Raw genomic sequence first — 22916 nt, 5'->3', positions numbered from 1 at the left:
CCTCCTGAAAATCTTGTTTCCTCCTTGCACTTTGTCCAACTCATCGCAACAGTCATTTGGACTTGAGTGTCTCTGCGGTGGTTTGGACGTCTCGTCGGTGAATTGGACATCTCGATAATGAATTGGACATATCGACGATGAATTGGACATCTCGGATACGGTTTGGACTCCATTCAAGGGACCTAAGAAATCCTACAAATATGATCTCGCAAACTCGTTAGTTCCATTGATTGCGTTGTCACTCGATCACCAAAAATCACTCGAAATGGTCTAAATGGGGCCGTGTTCGTTACAAGTCTGTGATTTAGTCGCGCATTTTTAATTTCATTGCCCGCTGAGCTTTAGCAGGAAGTTACTCCTGGTGGGTAATCTACTGCATAGAGTCGACAGCAGTCTATATATATTTATTGTGCCTTAACTTATTATTCATGTATGCTGCCTGATCCTCCAGAGAACACAGCAACCAACCAGACCATTCTGTTTGGATTCTTGTCACTCTTCAATTTGTCCCCTTAGCCTGGAAATGTGAGATCTGGTCGTAACTCCACTAGGGATTCACTGTCAAGAGCTAGTACAACTAGAGAAAGGTTACTGTCACTCAGTCAGAAAAGAAACTGTTCCCCTGCCTATGTTCGTACCTGCATCAGACTTGACTGTTGGCTCTTTATACGTCGAAGCCAGATGAACGGTTGTGGACGCTTTTCTGGGCATTAATATACTATACTAAAGCTCCAAGAATCGGAGCGTTTCCGTGAATAGTGGCCCCACGTGGGACCCACGCACTGTTTATGCGGGTCCCACATACTATTCAGGTGGGACCCACATGGGACCCACGCGCTATTCAGGCGAGACCCACGTGGGACCCACGCGCTATTCAGACAGGACCCACGTGGGGCCCATGGTTCTATTAAGTGAGCCTTTTTATCTTAAAAAATTATTTTCCTTCCATTATTTGACAATACAAAATATATTTAACTACTTTCTACATATAAAAATAATAACTAAACTTTGTATACTACATTCACACGTGGTAGTTCTACTACTTTTTGGTTTTGGGTTTCCCTCCGTAAACTCACAAAATATATTTGAATTGTTCATTTATTTCTAATCTTTTTTTTTCCTACTAAAGTAATCAAACTATACCTACTGACACAAAAAAAACGAATTCCTAAGGAAAAATTGTCTGTACCTCTATACTAAAATGATTGAGATTGGCGCGCTCTCAGACTCTAAACTACTATGTCGTTTTACTATAATTTTTAGATTTAACTCAATGTTGTTTCAAACATAGTAGCGAATAATATCTTTCCATTAATATTTTAGGTCAATGTTTTTTTTTGTATAGGCGCGCGTAGCGCGCCAACCTGACTAGTAACATACAAGCGCTCGATGAAAGGGAAGAAAGCCGCATACAAGTGGCTATATATTCAGCACGGCAGAACTCATTCGGTTAAGCTAGGAATAATCTCCCCTTTTCAGACTCTCTGTCAGGAGGAGCACGCCTTCATCTCCCTGCTAAACCCCACGTTATCTACTATAACATGAACTGTGTGAGCCACATGCCCACATCTCATCTCATCTCATCTCATATATACGAAAAGTTGACATTGGAATTGCAACTGTTTATTTCGAAATGTTTTTGGTTCCGATCACACCAGCAACTAATATTGATTACTTCGCTCCAGGAATGAATTCCACTTTGACAAATAAAGCAGGAAATTGTGCTCTCAGTGACATTTGAAGCTTCGCCGATCATATATTGCCACTCATTCACCAATGAAATTGAGAAAGGACTAGGAACAAGATCATTTTTTTACGTCATCACTAACGTTATTGGGCTTGTGGCAGCACTTCTTGCCTTAATCAGTTGGTGCTTTCAGTGTAAGAAAAACAATGCCAAGAACTACTCTAATAGTTTTCATTGATGTTAGATTACAATAACCGAGTCGCTTGGAGCCTGTAATTAACGTCTTTATTTAGTACTGTAGGTATAGAACACAACCATGTGATAAGCATGGTGTAGGCATCTAAACTTAAAAACTCTCAAGACAAAAACAGTTCACTCATCAAAATTTATTATCCAGATACAGTGATAATGACAGAAGTATTATTTTTATCATTAAACTGACAAGTTTAAATTTACAACATCTCATAAGCTGCAACCTTAAAGTAGGCTGCATTTACTAGATACGTTGGGCCCTTTATTAGTTTGATTCTGACAAAAGCATAGCACAAGTACAAAGAAACCAAAGCAATCCCACGACTTCAAACAAGAAAGGATGATGGGCTCCAACTTCAGATGGAGTTGATGTAGTAATCAGGGGTTGGCATTGCCGAACCCAGATCCAGAACCTTGGCCACCACCTCCCCCACCATTTTGACTGCTCCCGGTGCCACCACCATTGCCATTAGCATTTGCACCTGCATAACTAGGGCCATACCAATACCTGTTGGAGTAGCTAGAGCCAGATCCAGTGCCACTACCAGACCCTTGCGCACTAGATCCCCAAGAACCTCCAGCTTGTCCTCCTCCTCCACCACCACCAGAACCACCAGCATTGGCAGATTCTCCACCATAAGCAGAATAGGGTCCTTGACTATATGAACCGGACCCTGAACCCGACCCGGACCCTCCACCATAACCAGACCCGCCGTATTGGCTAGTTCCACCACCTCCACCACCCCCTCCAGCAGCTGCATGGACACCACTTGAACTGCTCGCACCTTCGCCGGTGCCAGACCCGGACCCTGATCCTGCACCATTCACGTATCCACCACCCTCTCCCCCTCCTGTGCCTGTTCCATCAGCACTGGAGTATCTCGCCACCCTCACGGCATTGGCTAACCCCATGCTCATGAGGACAACGAAACCCAGTGCTATTAGCTTGGTGCCTGCCATTGTGAGGTGCTACTACTAGTGAGTAGGGGTTGTGATCGATGAGTTCCCAGTGAAGGCTGCATGGGTATTTATAGATCTCGAGGCCATTGCATGCAGTGATTCTTTATCTTAACAGCATGCACATTAGCGGTAGTGGCGGTCCCATGGAGACCAAGCGGAGGCTTAATTTAAAGGCCGCTGGTTGACTTGGCGATTAACCACATGCAGGTAGCAAAGTGTGCGTGGTTGTAATTTACAACTTGTCTTCACACTAGTACTTGTCAATTATGCTCTAGTGCCTGCCTAGATGCTCTGCTAAGTTCTTGCTTCTGAAAAGCCTATCTCCCATAGATATCAATGGCACAGAGGTTTAGCATTTGATATGAGTATTGGTGCCTAAAACACCCTTTGAAACTAAACCTAACTGTTTGCTCCGTTCTAACCTCTAAGTATGCAATTTATTTGTATTCTTCGTCTCAATGGTGAAGTTATTTATTACTGTTTTTTTCTACTTCTTGTCACTGCTACTTCTTGTCTAAAAGGCCCTTTATTACTGTATTCTTTATATGTTTTTTTACCATCTACAGTCAAAGATGAAAATGTTTGACTTTGAAAAATCAAAAAGTTGTTATATTTTGGGACGGAGGTAGTACTAAATATGTGAAAGGTTTAATTGTCTGAATTGCTTTGTGTAATTGTTGTGAGCTAGGTCGAGGTCCATAACCTGTTGCTTGGAATTTACTTAAAATCTCGTTTCTTTCCTTGATATGTCCTTGGACACAAGTACGATACCGGACTGACAAGGATAGTAGTAACTTCCAATCAATTTTGTAACGAAAGTTCCAACCTCAACCCATATGAGAGCAAAGTGTCTTCCTTTAATTTGAAGGATTAGTGGATCACCCTCTATCAAACATGATTCTTTTTCTTGACTTCTACAAGAGACAACTTGGTTTGGAAGAAATATTTGCGAATTCGATCAGCACACGCAAGGGATCAGAACCTGTCGACAGGTAAACGACTCATATATCAATGCTCATGACTTTGCATTGCTCATACTATCATACATTTGACCATATACTCTCCGGCACCGTGAAACGTGAACAACTGGTGGCACGACGATCAGAGATAACGCCCACAGTAGTTAAACCCAAGGTTTACTCTTTCTGATCGGGGGTAAGTATAGTGCTAACTGTACAGCTAGTAAACGACGACCTGTATTAACTCTTAGCTGCTTGTTTGAAGGTCAACACAGGCATCCACGGATCACCCGAACAATTCTATTCCTCTTGCAGTGGTTGACATTGCAGAGATGACCTCGAGGTTTTCGTAGCGACTTTGACAAATTCAAATGTAGGCCTAAAGCAGCATGTGGTTATGAATTATGATGATAAGGTTGGCAACTCACAAGGTTAATTATTTAGTACAATCCAAGCTGTATTGGTAGAAAAAGCAATCTTGAACGCTAAGGCCTAAGTATCCACTTGCAGATCAACCGGTTCCCCAGAGCAACGACATACAGGGTCCTGTGCCTGGCCTTCAGATAGTATTGTAAATGAAAATAATGCTTCTGAAGTTGTTGCCATCTTGTAATGCTGGGATGGCACTTTTAATGTTTTTTAGTACGTACATGCCTTATTGATTTCGTAAATAACTTCCAAATGACACTGGACGAGTTTATTTCATTTGTCTAATAAATCAACTGCTACAATTCTGAACAATTTGAGGTTCATGGGCCAACGGCCAACGGGCCATATTTGGACTGAACGCTTTGATGCAACCTTCCTACTAATAATGGCCCCAAGTAGGGACATCCCTGGGCCACGCCCCTGCGAGAGGCCCACGACACCGACCAGGCCCTGATGGGCCGCCCGGTCGATCGCACGACATTCCCGATCCCTCTCGTTGTCACGACCTCATCACGAGATGGGATTGCGACCTGCAAAGCTCAAATCCCTCCTGCGCTGTGCCATTAATGCCGGCCTGCCCTGCCCTGCCGCGCGCACTGTAGCTCGAGCGGGACAGCGGTGGTGGCGTGACTGGCGTCGCCCTCACGAGCGGCCGGCCGACCGCGGCTGGCGTCGACGGATACCCTGTGGAGAGGCGCGGCAGCCGCAGACGTCCAGGTCAGTGGGTCGCGTCGCCGGCGGGGGCCCCGCCGGGCCGAAACGACGGCGAGGGATCCCTACAAAGCGGGGGCCCAGAACGACGGCGAGAAACCCTAAGATCCAGCCGATCGATCGCGCGCGCCCGGCCCGGACCTCGTCACGTGAAAGACCAGCACTACGCTAGCTAGCTACTGGGAGGAGGGGGTTGGAAGACGACAAGGCGAGCAGCACCGAGCTATCCCCTCGAGCGGAGCCGCCAGCAAGTAGCATCGCCGATCGGCGACACGTCATCACTGACGGGTACGCGCGCCGGCCGCCACGTGTCGGAAAAGGATTACCGGAATGATAAGCCTACCAGCTTTGCCTGCTTACTTGCTTATTACTACATCCATGCACCTTTGCAGGCCTGTGGAGATCTTTGTGTGTACTCCTATATGTAGGTCGAATTAATATGCATCCTCTTTGTACATGAATACATATACTGATATATATACATACATGAATTAAAGATAGTTTTTCTTGATGATCACCGTACCTAACCTTAATTAAACACGACACATGCATGCATGGTGTTCTTGCAAAAGGCATACCACCATTATTTTTGGTAGCTAATTAAGTAAGCTAGTAACTAATTAAGCTATATATAGAATAATGGTCTCACGTGAGGTACGGCCGGTGTGTAAGGCTTCTCCCAACGGAGCTAATTAATGGGGATCGGAATTAAGTGGACGTGAGGCCATGCACGCGCTGATCTAGCTCTAGTTAGCTAGCTGGCTGCTGGCTAGCTAGCTCTCGTCATCGGAGGTCTTGGAGGCCGCCGCCTCGGCTAGCATCTTCTGGATCCGCTGCATCGTCTCCGCCTCGATGTTCCGCTCGGCGCGGTCCCTGTTGTATGTCTCGAAGAACTCCTTGTTCTCCTTCTCCAGCTCCTTCCACACTGCGCATAGGAATTATTAATGCTCAAATCACATGAAATGACAGGATAGAATAGCAATATGTACAATAAGGGTGCTCATCAACCACCTTGCAGGCTATTACAACAATATCGATCGATTGAATCATATGCATCAAGAAAAAATATAGTTACAGGAGTGGCTAAGCTGGAAAAATTAAAGGAACCTAAAGCATCCGCATGTGGTACGGTATGATGATTGTGCAGCTATATGCGTACCAGTGGAAGTGATGACAGGGTTGATCTTGGCATGCTTCTCCAGGGCATCCATGCACTCTTCCTTGTTCAGGTTGAAGCAGATGCACTTCTCTATTAGATGGTGAACCTGAAATAAAGACAGCAGCAGAACAACATGCAGGCCCATCATTTGATGCATCCGTATATGGAAATGATACAGCACACATACCATTCTGATGTAAGATGCTGAGGAAGAGGAGGAGTCGCCCATGGTGAGCTGAGTAGGATACCACCAGAGTTTATGGCTTTGGAGAAAATAATAGATAAAGCTTCAGAGTTTAACTGCTGTTGAGCTAGCACCCAGTCGAGGGGCAGTAGAACGCGCCTGCAAGCTGCAACGACCACCGGCGAGGCGATAGAAATAGGGGAATGGGGAGAGGGGGACGTGGAGCATGCCACGTGGGCACCGCCTCCTCATTGGCCGGGAGGTAGCCGGGGAGATTTTTCCGGGCCCACACCTCGCTCTCAGGCTCTCTTGGCTCAAGCCGGCTTTTCTGTGGCTGCAGTGTGTGGCCTGGGCGGCCGAAGCGGCAAGCTTTGCATGGACGGCCAGCTAATTAAGCCTAAAGGCGGAATTCACTGTGCTTGAGCCTTCATGTTTTGGCGTGTTGTTGCTCGCTAGACATACTAGTCTTAGTCTACTACCAGTCTTTTACTTTTACACGACGTTGAGTGCAGGGGCGGGCCCAGGATTTGGGACCTTGGTATTCAAAATTGTTAGAAGTGGAAAAAAAAATTTAACAGTCCAACATATATATTAGTAGCACATGATTTAGTACTAACAACATAAATTATTCATAATCTGAATTCTGAAATTGTTCAACATATAGAAAATAGAGGTACTAAAACAATAAATGGCATTGATAAGGATGCTTACAAATTACAAGATAACTTTTATGTCCTTCATAGCTTGAAAATAATTGATGATGTCCTCATCCTTCGCTTGCAAGAAGAAGTCCCTTTCAATGAATGTGGTCAAACAATTATTCAAAAAATCTTGTCCCATCTTGCTTCTTAACTTGTTTTTGATAGTGTTCATTGCAGGAAAAATTCTCTCAACACCAGCAGTTGCAACAGGAAGAACTATAACCAATTTGAAAAGTTTGTACACAATGTCATACCGAGAAACCATATCTCTTTTAACTAGCATCATAGACAAGTCTGCTAGACTTCTCAAATTTAGGTTGGAATTCATCAAACCATTTAGGTTGGAATCGGCGCATACCTCCACATTCATGTTGGGGAAATAATTCTCTCTTCATTCTTGGTTGACATGGTCCCAATGCAATGTATGACCTTCTAATCGAATCTTTGAAATTGACAGGATAGCTTGAGATAGGAGGCCTCAATCCCGGATCATGCTCTATATTATAATTACTATCATCTTCATCGCCGGAGTCAGATTCATCTATAGGCATGGATTCATCATCTTCAATTATTGAGGGATTAGCTGGTGGCTGCTGCTGCTGCTCATCTCTCTCTGCTTCAAGAGGTATGGTGTTTGTCCCACTGCTACTCTGCCCTTGAAATACCGCTATCTGCCTTTGATTTTCATTAGTAGGTGGAGCAACAACCTCTGACTCAAGATGTTTTTTCTTTGCCGTAGCTCTTTGCAAGAAAGATTTCAAATCAATGGCGGCACTACCACCCCTCTTCCTTTTCATAGTTTAAACCTACAAATTAGAAGGATTAAAGATTTAGAAAATTATGACTACATGTATACATTACTGCTACTTTTTCACAAATCCATAACTATAAGTAATCACAAATTATACATAAATTTCAAATCACCTTGGTTCACTGTCTCTGGCCTTCCCTGCATTGGAGCTAATTTTTCACAAAATTATAAGTAATCACAAATTGCAATGACACATTTTCACGAAATATGGATAAATTCGTCAATCCTCACCTTGGTTCACTTCACTATCTCGGTTTGAGGACGATGCCCGCTGCGGTGACCGGCAGTCTGCCGCGCGCTGGCGCCTGGCAGCCGCCGCGCCCTGGCCGCCGTCTCGCCGCTCCGCGCCCTGGCCGCCGTCTCGCCGCTCTGCGCCCTGGCTGCCGCGGTGCCGCCGCTCCGTGCGCCGGTCGCCGCCGGCCGCCAGCCACGCGCCGCTCCCCTGCCGCGCCGCTCTGCGCCTTGCTGCCGCCGCCCGGCGCCCGCCGGAGTGCCGGTGCCGACGGCGATCTAGGGTTAGCGCGCGCATGTGAGGGAGCACCAGCAGGAGAGCGAGCGTGCGTGTGAGGGAGGCAAGGAGCAGGAGGAGCGTGCATGGTGGGCTGCTCTGCCCATTTGGGAGTTTGGGGTAGGCGATAGGGGGATTGGGCCTGCTATTGGGCTGCCTGGGTCATTTGGCCGTTGGGCTGGCTGGTTGAGGCGGAGAGGGAGACGAGTTTGGGCCACAATACACTAAATCGTTGTATTTTGCTGTTATTTATCATTTTACAGTGTATACATAGCATATACATGTATATATACAAATTTTTTTGCTCAAAATAATGGGTATTCAACTGAATACCCTTGAATTGAGGTGGGCCCGCCCCTGGTTGAGTGCGTGCTCTTCTTTTCATTCTATCTGATGAAAGATGTATCTTGGATGGATGTTTATGTGTATTTCTTCACATTTAACAAAAGAATTAACTTTCCTGTAGTCCTTTAATATTCTGTGGCCACTGGCCAGCTTTGGCTGTAGCTATTCCCACGGTGATTATTCATATACTCCCTCCATACTCGAAAAAAGTCTTTTTTGGACAAATTTTGGGTCAAACATATATTGACAATATAAATCATGAATAACTTTTAACTTGTTAAGTTTCAAAATACAAAATCCATATGAATAGATATATCTTGAAAAAGGATTTTATAAAAATATAAATATATCAATTTGTGATAAATATTTTTATAAAATAAGAAGTTAAAGTTAAGCTTTGGAGACCGTGTCACTGTCCAAAACGACTTTCTTCTCGAGTATGGAGGAAGTACTTATTATACATTGCTGCAAAACAACAATTATTTCCCTGCAAAAATTATACTAGGCCTCCAAAGTTAGAACCAAATATTTTTGGCTGAACCAATGGCACGAGATTGTGACTATTTCATCTAGCAGATGCTCCTAGTCCAGCACACGCCCCACAATATTACCATGTGCCACTTACATTTTGATGCCTTGATATTACTATAGTGAGATATATGATGTGTATGGAAAAAAAAGTGTACTCCCTCCAGTAAAAAATGACTGATGTCTGATTTTGTGTGCAAGTGCATGATCTAAACTTCATTTGATTAGGAATTATTTTTTATGTGTTGAGTTTGAATATTTGAACATGATATGTCGGTACATTTGTTACAAAATGTAGTTTCATATAAAAGTATTTTTTCCATAGAAGTATGTTACTTTTGCTGCACTTGCAAATATTATCACGATTAAATGTCCAAAACGATACTTATTGATGACCAGAGGTATAGTACTTTTGCCAAACTTTGCATCGGAATCGAGAGTCTTCTAGTTTATTGTTTTGTAATAATGCACACACGCATGAATATATATCCAAATATATAATGTACATATGCATGAATTCATCATTGACGGGCATACTGTAGTGGCACACAGCATGCAGAACATAATGATACACTGTTGATAGAGCTCAATCAAGCACTTTGCACTCCGGACAGTGTCACACGTGGCACGAGTCAGCTCGTGAATTTGCAGTGTGTGGGGCGCCCTCGCTCGGGTTAGCACTATAGGATGGTCCATAGCTAAGGCTAGATCTAGCAGTGGTGAAGACCTCATGTGGTGGTCAAGCCGCAGAACCGAATCCTTGCTTATCATGGCCCACATTGCAGTCACCAGCGATCAAGTCCCATAAGATCGCGTGGTGGCCCATCTAACCGAAATTCGGCCAATCGCTGTCCCAAAGCCGATCAGGCATCTATACGGAGGATTGGGGGAAACGGTCCCATTTATCATGTGATCACTTAGATACCTCGCACGACCGAGAAATGGAGAACGGCTTGCAACATATATAGCATAGGCGCCAAAGAGCTCATGACGTAGTGGCAAAGGCCACTGGTCAGGGGGCTCCCACCCAGGGTTCGAACCCTATGTGCGGCACCTTAAACTTAACTTCAAGGGTCTCCCTTAGAGTATCTCTTTCAGAAAAACATATATAGCATAGGCAGTGCACTGAAACAAATTGCCCTGAGACCCACCAAAATAAGAATTAAGAACTGACCAAATATAGAGTCTCCACAAAATATTCCAACATTATCGGCAAGTTTGACAGGGCTGCGGCTGTGGCTAAACTGGCTCCAGATGTGTATTTTTTGGTGGAGCGACTTTTTTTGGCTTCGGATTATCTGGTTGCCAAAATATTTTGTAGAAAGGCTTCTCCAATTTGTTTAAAAAGATGAAATATCCACATTATTCTTATATTTCCTTTTTCTTTTTCTTTCTATTCTTTTTCTTTGTCCTTTTCTTACCATTCTCTTTGCTCCTTATCCATTCGCCCGATCCATCTCTGTGTCCCACTGCCGCTCCGCCTCCCACGCCACCCGCTGACGCCATGAACTCCAATGCAGTCTCGAGTTTAATTTCTCCAAGGAGCGGTGGTGGGATGATGCTGGCTGAGAAGCGGTGATAGAGCTCGGCGAGGAGCGGTGGTGGGGTGAGGTTGCGGAGGTCAAGTGTCGAGTGCCACAAGGAGGCGGAGCGCATGAAAAAGCTAATGCCACGTGCTTGGGGATGGAGCGTGGGGCGCACAGCAAAGATGGTAGGCGAGGCGGAGGAGATGCAGGGAGCTATTTTTTTTGGGCTCCATCTTCCTCTTCCAGCTTCTCTCAGTGGGAAACCCGAGCCTCCTTTGATGTAGCTATTTTCTTCCACCCTGTTTGGTAGGACTCTAGTTGAAGATGGAGATGGAGCCCTACCAAAAAAAGCCTATATTTGTAGACACAAGCATATAGCTTAATGGTTACTAAGCTATAAGGTGCAATAATAAGCAACATGATATATATATATATATATATATATATATATATATATATATATATATATATATATATATATATATATATATATATATATATATATATCAAACCCAAGTATTAAGTCATAGTGCTATTTATTTAATGGTAAATGTTAACATCAAGGTGCCCTTGGTGAATTTGCCAATCTAGGAATTGCTATTAATTTTTTTCCTTGGGCGTATACGTGTGAAATTTATGCATGCGCGTGTATTTATTTCTAGACGTAGGTTCAAATTAATCATATTGCCTATATTTTACATTTATTCGTGTACTGCATCGTCATGACGTCATGTACGTGATTGAATAAAAGACGAAGTACTCATCCTCATTTTACTGTCTGGACAAATAAATTGATAAAAAAAATGCATGGCTACGTAACGCAGTCGACCCCTTGCTTAGTTTTGAAGCAAAAAATGGACTCATCGCTCTACAGTTGATGTTGACGAGAAGGCGCTGTCGCGCATGCATTTTCAGGAAATTCCCAAGTCCTAATTAATTTCGCAGGTACCTCTCATCGATCAACTGTGTGATTATGCATGTACACGTGCCGAAGAAAATAAAAATTCTTCACAGGTACCTCATCATATCCGTGCCTTGATGCAGGCTTAGTTTAGTTCTAAAATTTCTCTCTCCAAACTTTACTATTCATCTGTCACATCAAATTTTTTGCCTCATGCATGGAGTATTAAATATAGATAAATAAAAAAAATAATTGCATAGTTTTGACGTACATGACGAGACGAATCTTTTGAGTCTAGTTAAATCATAGTAGGACAATAATTACCACAAACAAACGAAAATGCTACGGTGTCCGATATAACTTTTTACCACCGTTTTACGGAAACACAGCAGCAATCGTCTACGGGCGGAATCAGACGCGAATTTGAGCTTCCTGAGCTCCCTGAAGTCAGCTAGCTAGCTAGCTACTAGTAGGCTAGTAGCTGCTCCTGGCGCCGAAAGCTATGTACGGAAGGTAATCCGCATCGGGCACGGCTAGCTCTCCCGGCCACGTGACGTGGCGCTGGCTGATTGGCTCCCTAAATTTCATGGGGGAATCAAGTAATTGACCCGGCCGACTACCCGAGGCATGCTGGTACAGGAGCAATGTACCATCGCACGTCGGTTGCTTGGAAACGGGCAACTATCTACTTGGCTGGTTCCATAGATTCGATTCACATTCACACAGTGGTCGACAGGATCGGAATTTTTACTGCGCATCAGTTATATACTGTTCCAGGTAGAATCTCGTGTTGGAATTCATACTGCAGCTAAAATTAGTCACATACCAATTACAATTAGCTGCTAGATCCAAACATAGTTTTCATAACTCGGTCTAGTTTCTTCTCCTATATATTTTTGGCTCTACCTACATCTTATTTTATATGGCCATACATATGAATCCCTGCACTTTGCAGGTACAGTTATTAGCCTAGTTTTGTTGAATTTATATATTCCCCCATGCATAGAAGTACGATTCGTACACATGTTTGTGTCAGTTTTACATTCTTCGTTTTAAGTTGTGAGGCAATCACTCTATTCTTCTTTAATTATTAAGCAGAAAACAAACATGCATGAGAGATCATATAGGGGGGTGAAGAAGAAAACAAAACTATCCTAATTTCTGGGAGTCAAGAAGCTGCCAGTACTGGAAAAACGCACATTCGTCCGCGGCCGTTAGTACCGGTCACGGCTTTGACCGGTACTAACGTGCAAATTTAGTACCGGGCAAAAGGAACAGTGGCCCTGGGAGCCTATTATTACTGGCTGGTGGCTCCAGCCGGTACTAAAGTCCGCCACCGACAGGCTATGACATCCGCCTCCGACAGCTAGTGACAGTTTAGTACCGGCTGGAACCACCAGCCGGTACTAAACTGCCGCGAGGAAATTTAGTACCGGCTGGTGGCTCCAGCCGGTACTAAATGTGGCGCGTTAGTACCGGCTGGAGCCACCAGCCGGTACTAATGCGCACTGGAGCCACCAGCCGGTACTAATGCGCCCGCTATAAATTGGCACCCTTCTTCCTCCCCGACCCGAGCCAGTGCCATTTCACCAGAGAAGCTCGAGCTCGGGGTTGTTCTTCCCTTAGAGAGTTGCCGCCATGCATTTGCCGCCACCGCTGTCCGGCCCCCTTCGCGCGCGTCGCCTGAGGCCCTCTGCACCGCCATCCTCCGCGCCAGCCTCCTCTGCGCCGCCCTGCATTGCGGACGTCGGCCTCGCGCCCTCCCGCGCGCGCTGCCGCCGCCCGTCGTCGTCCCCTCCGTCGCCGCCCTCCTCCCCCGCCCAATCACCTCATCCGGAGGTGTCCTCCGTCGCAGCCGCCGCCCTCCGTCCCGGCCGCCGCCGCCTCCGTCGACCGCGCTGCACGCCCCCTCCTCCACGCTCGCTGTGCTGCCGTCCAGCCTCCTCCGCGCCGTCGCCCTTGGCACCTGCCATGCAGCCTTCTCCGGCCGCGCCGCCCGCCGTCCTGCCTCGCTCCTCCACATCGCCGCCGCGCCGAAGAACCGCCTCCTCGCCTCCCCGACGTGAGCCCTCGGGCAGACGTCAGCACGACTCCGTGCTGACGTCAGCCATTTTTTGTAATTAGTTAAAAGGGTTATTATAATTTGTAAAAAAATGAAGAAAAGGTGTAGAAATTTTAGAAAATTTATAGAAAATTATAGATATTTGTTCAAATTGTAGTAAATTTGTTGAAATTTGTATAAAATTTGTAGAAATTTGTAAAAAAATTGGTAGATATAAATGTAGAAAATAGTAGGAAAATGTTAGGAATTGATACGCAATAGTGAAAATTGTAGAAATTTTAGAAAATTATAGATATATGTTCAATATATAGTAAATTTGTTGAAATTCGTACAAAATTTGTAGAAATTTGTAAAAAAATTGGTAGATATATACATAGAAAACTTCATGTCTTTACGGGCTTCACATTTATATCTTGTAGTAATTATGGATATTGTACAAAAATCTTGAATATTGTAGAAAACTTCATGTCTTTACGTGCTTCACATTTATATCTTGTAGTAATTATGGATATTGTACAAAAATCTTGTATATTGTAGAAAACTTCATGTCTTTACGGGCTTAACATTTATTATTTTATTTGGTATTGTTGAATTGTGTATTTTATGACATGTATATGATGTAAATTTTGTCTTGTACAGCTTTATCTATTGAATTTGTAATTTTCTTTGTAAATTTTAGATTGCTATACTATAAACAGGTGAAATTAGTAGAAAATAGTAGAAAATCTTAGAAATTGGTGAAAATAGTAGAAAAATAGTTGAAAATCTTAGAAAATTCAGGGCACATTTTATAAAATTCCAGGGCACATTTTATATAAGATGTATATAATGTAAATTTTAGATATTTTGATCGTGTATGCGTTGTACGGATTTATTGAAGGTGCACTTGTAAATTTTTTATACATTGTCAATTAGTACAAAATTGCATATCAAACATATGTTGATTCACATAGGAAACGAAATGGAACCCTTTCACCGTGATGACGATGAGGCCTTTCTTGCGGACATAATTGGTACGGGCACGCACCACAACGAAGAGGATGCTGCCGAGGACGATGGCAGCCAATTCCTTAATGATACTAGCGATGGCGATGGCGATGACAACCAGACAGAACAAACGGCTGTGCAAGATGATAGCGCAGAGGTATATACAATTCGTGCTTATATATATAAACATACGCATTAATTCTTCATGTAAGTATAATGCATACTAAATAGATATTTTTTAGGCATCCGGATCGACTAGGAAACCAAAACGCAAACGAGGGTCGAAGAAAATCATGGAGGGGCACACTATTATCACTTCATTGCATCCTGACGGTGAACCAAAATCTCCGAAGGGTGTGAAGACGACGGTGGTGAATCAATGTGGATGTTATGTCAGGGACCACATTCCCATTAGCTTCAAGCTATGGAAGAAAAGTAAAGCCACAGATATCGATGCTGACGTCGTTCCTGAGACCGAGAAAGAAATGTTATGGGCAGATGTCAAACGGCACTTCACCTTTCCGGAGGACAAAGAACAGCTGTTTAAGGATTGGGTCATGAAGAAGATGGCTATTGCTTTTCAGACGTTCAAGAAAAATTTGAACAAAGATTATGTTAGAAAGCGTCTCACGCCGGACTTCGAGAAAAACTTCAAGAATCAACGTCCTTATTGGGAGGCATTCGTGTAGTACAAGTCGTCCAAGGATAGCGAGAAGAAGACAGCCCAAGCCAAGGAGAATGCGAGCAAAAAGAAGCACTTCGATCATCTTGGGCAAGGAGGATATGCGTCGGCGATTCCGAAATGGCAGAAGATGGAAGATGATCTCGTTGCCAGAGGAATCGTACCGGCGACTTTCAACTGGCCGTTGCGAGCAAAACATTACTTCTACGCTCATGGAGGCTCATTGAATATGGAAGATGGGTCGTTCGTCACTAGCGATGCCATAAGGGAAGCGACCGACAGGCTCGATGTGGCACTAAAGGCCGTGTCCGAAGGCAGCTTCAAGTCAGATAGAGAGAAAGACGAGCTGACGTACGCTCTTGGCACACCGAAACACACAGGACGTGTGCGAGGCATGGGCGTAGTTCCATGGAAGCATGGCTTCAGTGGTGACATAGAGACGTATCGAAGCCGACAGAGAAGAAAGGCTGAAGTAGCAGAGAAGGTGCGTGCCCTAGAAGAATGGGTTGCTTCGATCGAAGGTGCACTTACAGCTAGCCATCTGCAGCCACCAGAAACCAGATCAATGGCTCAGCTTTAGACTAGCCCCGTCGGCTCGCAGCGTCGTAGCAGCGTCACTTCAACGGAACTCCCAGCCGTAGATCGAGAGGAAACGGTTGCGGAACATTACCCCGTGGACGACATCGCCGTGAGGACCCCTGTGGGCTTCTATTTCCTCTAAGGAAAAAACTGAAAGTAGTCGCTCACGGGGTTGCTGAAGTCCCTGTTCAAGGCGGGACAATCCATGGCATAACGATTCCAGAAGGATATGCTAGAGTCATAGTTGACCATGTCGAGAAAGGATGGGAAGACCTCGACCTCGAGATCCCTGGAGGCGATGGAGAAGAGGAACTAGGACAGGCCCTCCACACTTGGATCTGTTGGAAAAAACAATACATAAAAATTGCAGGAAGGGATCCTGGCCCGTCTCCGAGGTCACCGCCAGCTGCTCAAGGCTCTCCGAGGGCCAGTGTGGATCCACCGTCACCGCCCGCAGCCCAGGACCCCAGCGTTAGTGAAAGGACCGTGATGTCACCTAGAGGGGGGGTGAATAGGCGCACCTACAGATTTTCACTCAAATGCAGCGGATTAAATTCACTGTCTGCCAAACCCGGAACTTCCGGGTTTCAAATCCGGAACTTCCGGATTTGGGCTAGACAGTAGGTGAACTCGGAACTTCCGGGTTTGTCAATCCGGAACTTCCGAGTTCACTCAGAACAGAGTGAACACAATAAGATTAGTGCTAAAAATGAAAGTAAATTCAAACCCCAATTGTAGAGTCTGCTCAGAGAAGTTCCTTGAGCAGATTCACGCAGATCCTGCACACACACGAAACAACAATATCTCCAAGACACAAGTGTCTAATGGAGAGCTCCTCAAATCCTCAAACAAATGTAAATGCAATGAACACAAGGATTTGTTTTACCGAAGTTCAGATTCACCCCGTGCACCCACGTGTGAATCCTAGTCTCCGTTGAGGAAGCTTATATCGACCCCAAGGTCAAGCTATTTCCTCCTTCCACTATATGACCATGTGCCCTCGTGGCACAAGATCGGTGCTGCAACAAACTTGCCGCTGCTCACCACAATCCTAGGGAGCTAACCGGCGACGCCTAGCTGTATAGGAGGCTTCACCTCTAAGAGTAACAAATGCGAATTACACAAATCACAGCTAATCTCAAGTGCTCAAGGTTTGCTGTGCTCTCTAGTGCTGTCAAGCAATCACTCTCTCAACTCAACTCAAGGATATTCACTAATCACACAATCTCACAAAGAGAGGTTGGGGAGAGCTCAACTATGGCTACCAAGCTTCTTGGGACGACCAGCAATCAACAGAATAGAGCCTAGAACAGCAGCCCACCAAGGAGGGGGCTAAGGGGTATAAATAGCTGGTCCCAACAAAACTAGCCGTTATGTGATAGTTAGAACCCGGAACTTCCGGATTATACAACCCGGAACCTCCGGATTTTCAAACCAACTAGCCGTTAGTACTATGTGTGCCAAATCCGGAACTTCCGGATTCTAAATCCGGAACTTCCGGATTTTGCCCTGGCAGTAATGTTAAAATGTGTACGTGAGGCTTTTATCTCTCTCTCTCTCTCTCTCTCTCACTCATATGGGTTATTTGAGCACTGAGACTAAACCAAAGACCATTGTGATGCATCCCTCTTGATAGTACGGCATACCTAAACTCAAGATCAAAGATAAATTACATTTCAACTTCTTGAGCTTCTCTTTTTCATTCTATGCCGTGTGTTGATCAATCACAATCTGAGGTGTGCATCCAACTTGGCTTCTTTACTTTGAGCACATCTTCCTTGAGCTAGTGACCTTGAACCTTTATCTTTGAATGAAATCCACCTCTAGTTCAAGTCACCGTCTTCACAATAAGATTCTAGAAAGATTGATACTTTCCAACATGAACACCACACATGACCAAGATTCTTCAAGTTGAATCCAAAGAACGTTTCATCACCCTAGCATTGGTTCCTCGGCACAACCACAATTGCCCTTCTCCAAGCTTAGTACCTAGAAACTCATTCTCGAATTCCAACTCTTCATCCTTGGATCACATATAGCTTCATGTAGGCTTGTATCACATTTAACTTACAATGAAATCTATTTTGATCTACAAGCAATTTTTCTTCTCTAATGAATGACACTTGTCAATATGAAATTCTCCATGTCTCTTAGAATTCTTGGATTTGATCATTATCGGTTTCTTTGCTCATGCCAAGCCTTTGCTTACATAGCCTCTAGAAACACGCCTTTCGACCCCATCCATTTATCCTCAAGAGCCCTCTTGAACTCATATTGATTTTGCCATTACAATGAACATCATTTCTTTCATGCTAGCTTGATCATCAACTATCTCATACATTCCTTATGACAAGTTTCTCCAATTGTGAGACTATGCCTAAGCATACACCTTTGTCTCATTCACAATACCTTGGCTTGTCATTTTGAATTCCACTTACGTCAACAAGCTTCATTTGGATATACTAATAAATTCATTATCGTTGATACATATCCCAATTTCCATGGTAGCTGTTGCTTGTTAATATTCTCATACTAGAACATATCATTCATCTTGTCATATGAGCATGTGTCTTTAATCTTGATTCATTTCATCACATAGATTACAATTGTGATAATCAATTCCTGCTCATATAGTCAACAAGATAGTTAGCCCTTTAATCGTGGTGTCAATCAATCCACCAAAACACACTAGGGGCCAAGATGCACTTTCCGTTAGTCCATCGCCGTCACCGGCCGCTTCCGGGGAGACTAGTGTTAGTCCGCCTCCTCCATCTCCTCGCCCCGCAAAGAAGAAGAAATCTGCTTGGGTGCCGCCACCGCCACCTCCAAGGTATAAGAAGACCCAAGAACGAAAGAAGAAAGTGAAGCCCGCGCCAGAGAAGTCAGGTTACGAAATGACTCCAGAGGAATTGGATGCTTGGGTGCAAGAAGACGTGCGCAAGCAGTTGAAGCCAAAGAAGCCTCTGCAAAAGGAACCAGTGGATCCGGGAGCGAAGAAATTCTATCTATCCATGATGTGCCAACCAAAGCCTCCACTGATGTCGGACTACGACCGCTCGATTACAAAATCATGGGAGAAGAAGAGTAATCGGAGGTACAACCAAGTCCCCCAGCTCGGCGAACAACCCAAACAAAGCGTACCCCCTCTAGTAGTGCTTTCAAAAGAGGATGAAGCTACTACTGAGTTTGTCAAGGAAACGAACCTCACAAAAGCTCAGCTCCTAGGTCAGGAAAAAATCCCGGTTCACCAAGGGGCAGGAAAAAAGCCATTTGTACTGGGGGAACCTTTGATGTGGCCAGAGTTGATTGACACCCTACCAACAAGAATGCGTGAGTTACATCAATGGTACTTGAAAGCATGTGCAGAGGGGTATACAATGCTAGCTGCTCGAATTAAACATACCCATTTCTATCGGGGAATGGATGACATTTGGATTGATTTTGACCATTTTTTGTTTCTATTCCATCAGGACGCCCTAGACAAGTCCCTCGTCAGTGTATGGTCTATGTAAGTGTTTTCTGTCAATTGTATACTCTAGCTCTACTAAGTCGTTTAGATTTCTCATTCCCTCCTTTTATTTGTAATCGTGCAGGATGAAAATGTAAGAATGCCGGAAGAGCGGGATTTACAACGTTGGCTTCATGGATCCGAATGTTATACATGAGGAGTGTGTACGCCAATATCCTAATCGGACCGAGCATAATTTAGTCATGTCCTTGGAAGGGCAGCACGATCGCACATTCATTCTGTTGCCGTACAACTTCAAGTGAGTCCTTTCACTTTTTGAGTCACTTCAACTAGCCAATAAGTGTATATATCTAACATTTCTTGTATCCATATGTATGTATCAACAGTTTCCACTGGATCCTACTTGTGATCGAAATCGATCGGTCCCGAGTTACTGTGTGGGACTCCTTGAATAAGCCACCAGAATTATATCAAAATCTCGTAGACATCATGTAAAGGGCATGGTCTCGGTTCCTCAAAACATAATTAGGAGTCGCGTCAACACCGACTGAGCTTGAATTCAACCATAACAAGCCGGTACGAATATCGCACATCTACTTTCATTTATTCAAACAGCATGAATATTTCATAACATGTATATATGTATATAGTGTTTGAGACAGAAACAAAGAACCAACCTTTGCGGATACTACGTATGTGAGCACATGCACTTTTTTTGCAGAGAGACCAAGAGGGTGACACAAGAAAACTTCGAAGTACGTATAACATTAGTAACAATTTCTTGTATCTAATTCCATGCAAGTACTAAATTAAACTATTGGTGTTTATTTGTTGTTGACAGATTTGGAGACTGAAAGAGAACCTCATCGAACTGGAAAGAATCATGGCAATTCAAGAAGCACTCTGTGGATTCCTGTTAGATGAGGTGATAAATCCAAATGGTGAATTTCATTCCGATCCAAGGATAAGTGTGGCTCGAGCTGATAAACTCAACAAACGCCGCAAGAAGGATGCCGGTGCCGATGATGATGCAGATGATTAGAATTATTGAAGAATTTGTCGTAAAAAACTTATGAGAATTCATTCTTGTAAATATTATTGTCTTTTATCCATGTTTGTATATAATTTCTAACATTTCTTTTATCCATGTATGTATATAATTTTTTTATTTGCTTTGCTCCATATACAAATACGAATTCTAGATACGAGTATGAGTACGAATACACAAACCGCTGCGAGTACGACTACTAATACTAATTAATTGAAATTGAAAGGAAAAGAGAATAAATATAAAGAATCAAAAAGAAGAAAAAAATCGTTTAGTCGGCCTAGCTGCTGGCGTGGCCAGCAGTTTAGTACCGGTTGGTGTTACCAACCGGTACTAAACAGGCCGTTTAGTACCGGGCCATCTGACCGGTACTAAGTGCGCGTGCACTTAGTACCGGAGGAGTGGTACCGGTCGGGAAACCGGTACAAACCGGGGGTTCCCGACCGGTACTAATGAGAGATTTTCTAGCAGTGTGCATCATTATTGCCTAGGTGTGAACGCCCAGTGCACAGTGGAAATATGGCCCAACAGGGAGCGAGCCCAAAAACCACACCCAAAAACCACACAATGCCGTGTTTGGATGGCCTCTGAAAAAATTATCATGAAATTTTTTTAGTGCTTTGACCATTAATTAGAAGTATTAAATAAAGTCTAATTACGAAATCACCTCCACAACTATGGCACTGTAGCAGTTACTGTAGTTAATGAGGCATTTGACGTACGTTCGGAGGATGATTAGGAGCAGTTACTGTAGCATTACTGTAGCCAATCATAATGGAACTTGGCTCATTAGATTCGTCTCGAAAAGTTACACTCATCTATGAAAAGATTTCGTAAATAAACTTCGTTTAATACTCCATGCATGTGTTCGTCTTTTTGTGAAAAAAATTTCAATCATAATAGAACTTGGCTTATTAGATTCGTCTCGAAAAGTTACACTCATCTGTGAAAAGATTTCGTAAATAAACTTCGTTTAATACTCCATATATGTGTTCGCCTTTTCGTGAATTTTTTTTCAAGCTGTCAACCAAACACGGCCAAAATACTACAAGCCCGGGGGGAATTGTCACTATAGAGAAGAGCGGTTGTTTTCTTGCGTGCACATGAGAGAATCGACCGAATGGACTTCCCACCTAATACTCTCGGCACGAGACATGTCGCGTTTCGTCGTCGTCGCCGCTGCCGCGGCCGCGCGCGAGATCCACTAGAAACTGTACGATGTGCCGGCCGGCGGGCGCCGGCTCGTGATCGGTGATCGGTCGCCGGTTCGTCGGCCTCATCACCCGATCCGGATCCGATCCTATCCCATCGTCGCCGCAGCGGATGATGCAACCAGAATCACAGGTTGCCGATGAGATAGCTAGATCGGCGCCGCCGCGTTCCCCCAGGGCCAGGGGGGATCGAGATCGCCGCGCGGCCAGAGCCCGGAGATATATCTTTGCAACGTCAGACGACGGACAGAACCGACATGACAAGGACAGCGCGATCTGCCAATGGTGCGGCAGCGCGCCCTAGCTGGCCGCGCGCATGATGGTATATTGGCGGCTTCTGGCCGTCCAGCCATTGGCGCGGCGTGGGAGTTGCGCCTCTCGCTCTCTGCCTCTCTCTGAATGGATCGCTCGCTGCGACTGCGATGATGAGTCGTTTGGAGATGATCTGTCGATGCATGTGCCGTTGCCATCTCGTTCTCTCACGAGTGCAAAGCCAAGGACTGATTTTGCGCTACTGCTTTGACGGGTCGCTGACAACTGGGCCCAGTATGTACAGCACATAGTGAGTTCTCTAGTGATTCCTCTCGCTCGGTGTACCGGCATGTCAGCCAATTAGCCAGCAATGTTTTTCTCTCACACCAAATCAGTATCGACCACCAGCCAGTAGTCAACCGGAGTACTTTTCTTTTACAATAAATCAACACCAACTACCAACTCCAGCCGAACAGAGCGTGATTTATTCTGTGCCGTAATATTTTTAAATTTTCTTCACTGCCACAACTCTAATAATTTCATTTCCTTTGATTTGTCATTTCCGTCAGCAGCTGTCATCTTTTGACTTCCTGGCTAAAAGTTTTAGTCCCTGTCAAATAAAAATAATCTTATTATTTAGAAATATAAATTAAAATCTATTTACAATTTTTTTGCACAAATTAATGCTAATTCACGAAACGAATCTAATAAACCTAATTAGTTTCTGATTAGATACAGTGGTGCTACCTTAAACACCCGCTAATCATAGATTAATTATTCTTATTAGATTCGTCTGGTGTATTAGCATTCATTTGTGCAATTAGTTTTGTAATTAGATTTTATTTAATCTTTCTAAATATCAAGATTTTCTTTGATGTGATGATACTAAAGCTTTATTCGAGATTCGTATCTTTTTCGTAAGGACCCGAGTCTATAAACCACAGAGAATCGTTTTTTTCTTTCTG

The 22916-nt window shown here is 44.1% G+C and overlaps 2 protein-coding genes across 3 annotated transcripts; both read right to left on the bottom strand.

Annotated features, from left to right (window-relative positions):
* Positions 1–2058: 2058 nt before the first annotated feature.
* Positions 2059–2957, bottom strand: LOC120665225 (putative glycine-rich cell wall structural protein 1). Its single transcript, XM_039944709.1, has one exon. The coding sequence runs from the start codon at positions 2897–2899 to the stop codon at positions 2318–2320; it is 582 nt and encodes a 193-aa protein (XP_039800643.1). The 5' UTR covers positions 2900–2957; the 3' UTR covers positions 2059–2317.
* Positions 2958–5423: 2466 nt separating this feature from the next.
* LOC120665224 lies at positions 5424–6528 on the bottom strand. 2 transcript variants are annotated; one of them, XM_039944708.1, is made up of 4 exons: positions 6345–6528; positions 6158–6263; positions 5751–5923; positions 5424–5671 (listed from the first exon to the last, which is right to left on the bottom strand). In XM_039944708.1, the coding sequence occupies exons 1-3, from the start codon at positions 6384–6386 to the stop codon at positions 5772–5774; spliced, it is 300 nt and encodes a 99-aa protein (XP_039800642.1). In that variant the 5' UTR covers positions 6387–6528; the 3' UTR covers positions 5424–5671; positions 5751–5771. The 2 variants fall into 2 exon arrangements, with proteins under 2 accessions (XP_039800642.1, XP_039800641.1); XM_039944707.1 differs by having other exon boundaries at positions 5424–5923.
* Between the last annotated feature and the right edge of the window lie 16388 nt (positions 6529–22916).

This window comes from Panicum virgatum, chromosome 3N (genome assembly GCF_016808335.1).
Source record: "Panicum virgatum strain AP13 chromosome 3N, P.virgatum_v5, whole genome shotgun sequence".
NCBI lineage: Eukaryota > Viridiplantae > Streptophyta > Magnoliopsida > Poales > Poaceae > Panicum > Panicum virgatum.
Note: the sequence above shows the minus strand (reverse complement) of the source record. Positions and strands in the feature narration are given on the sequence as shown.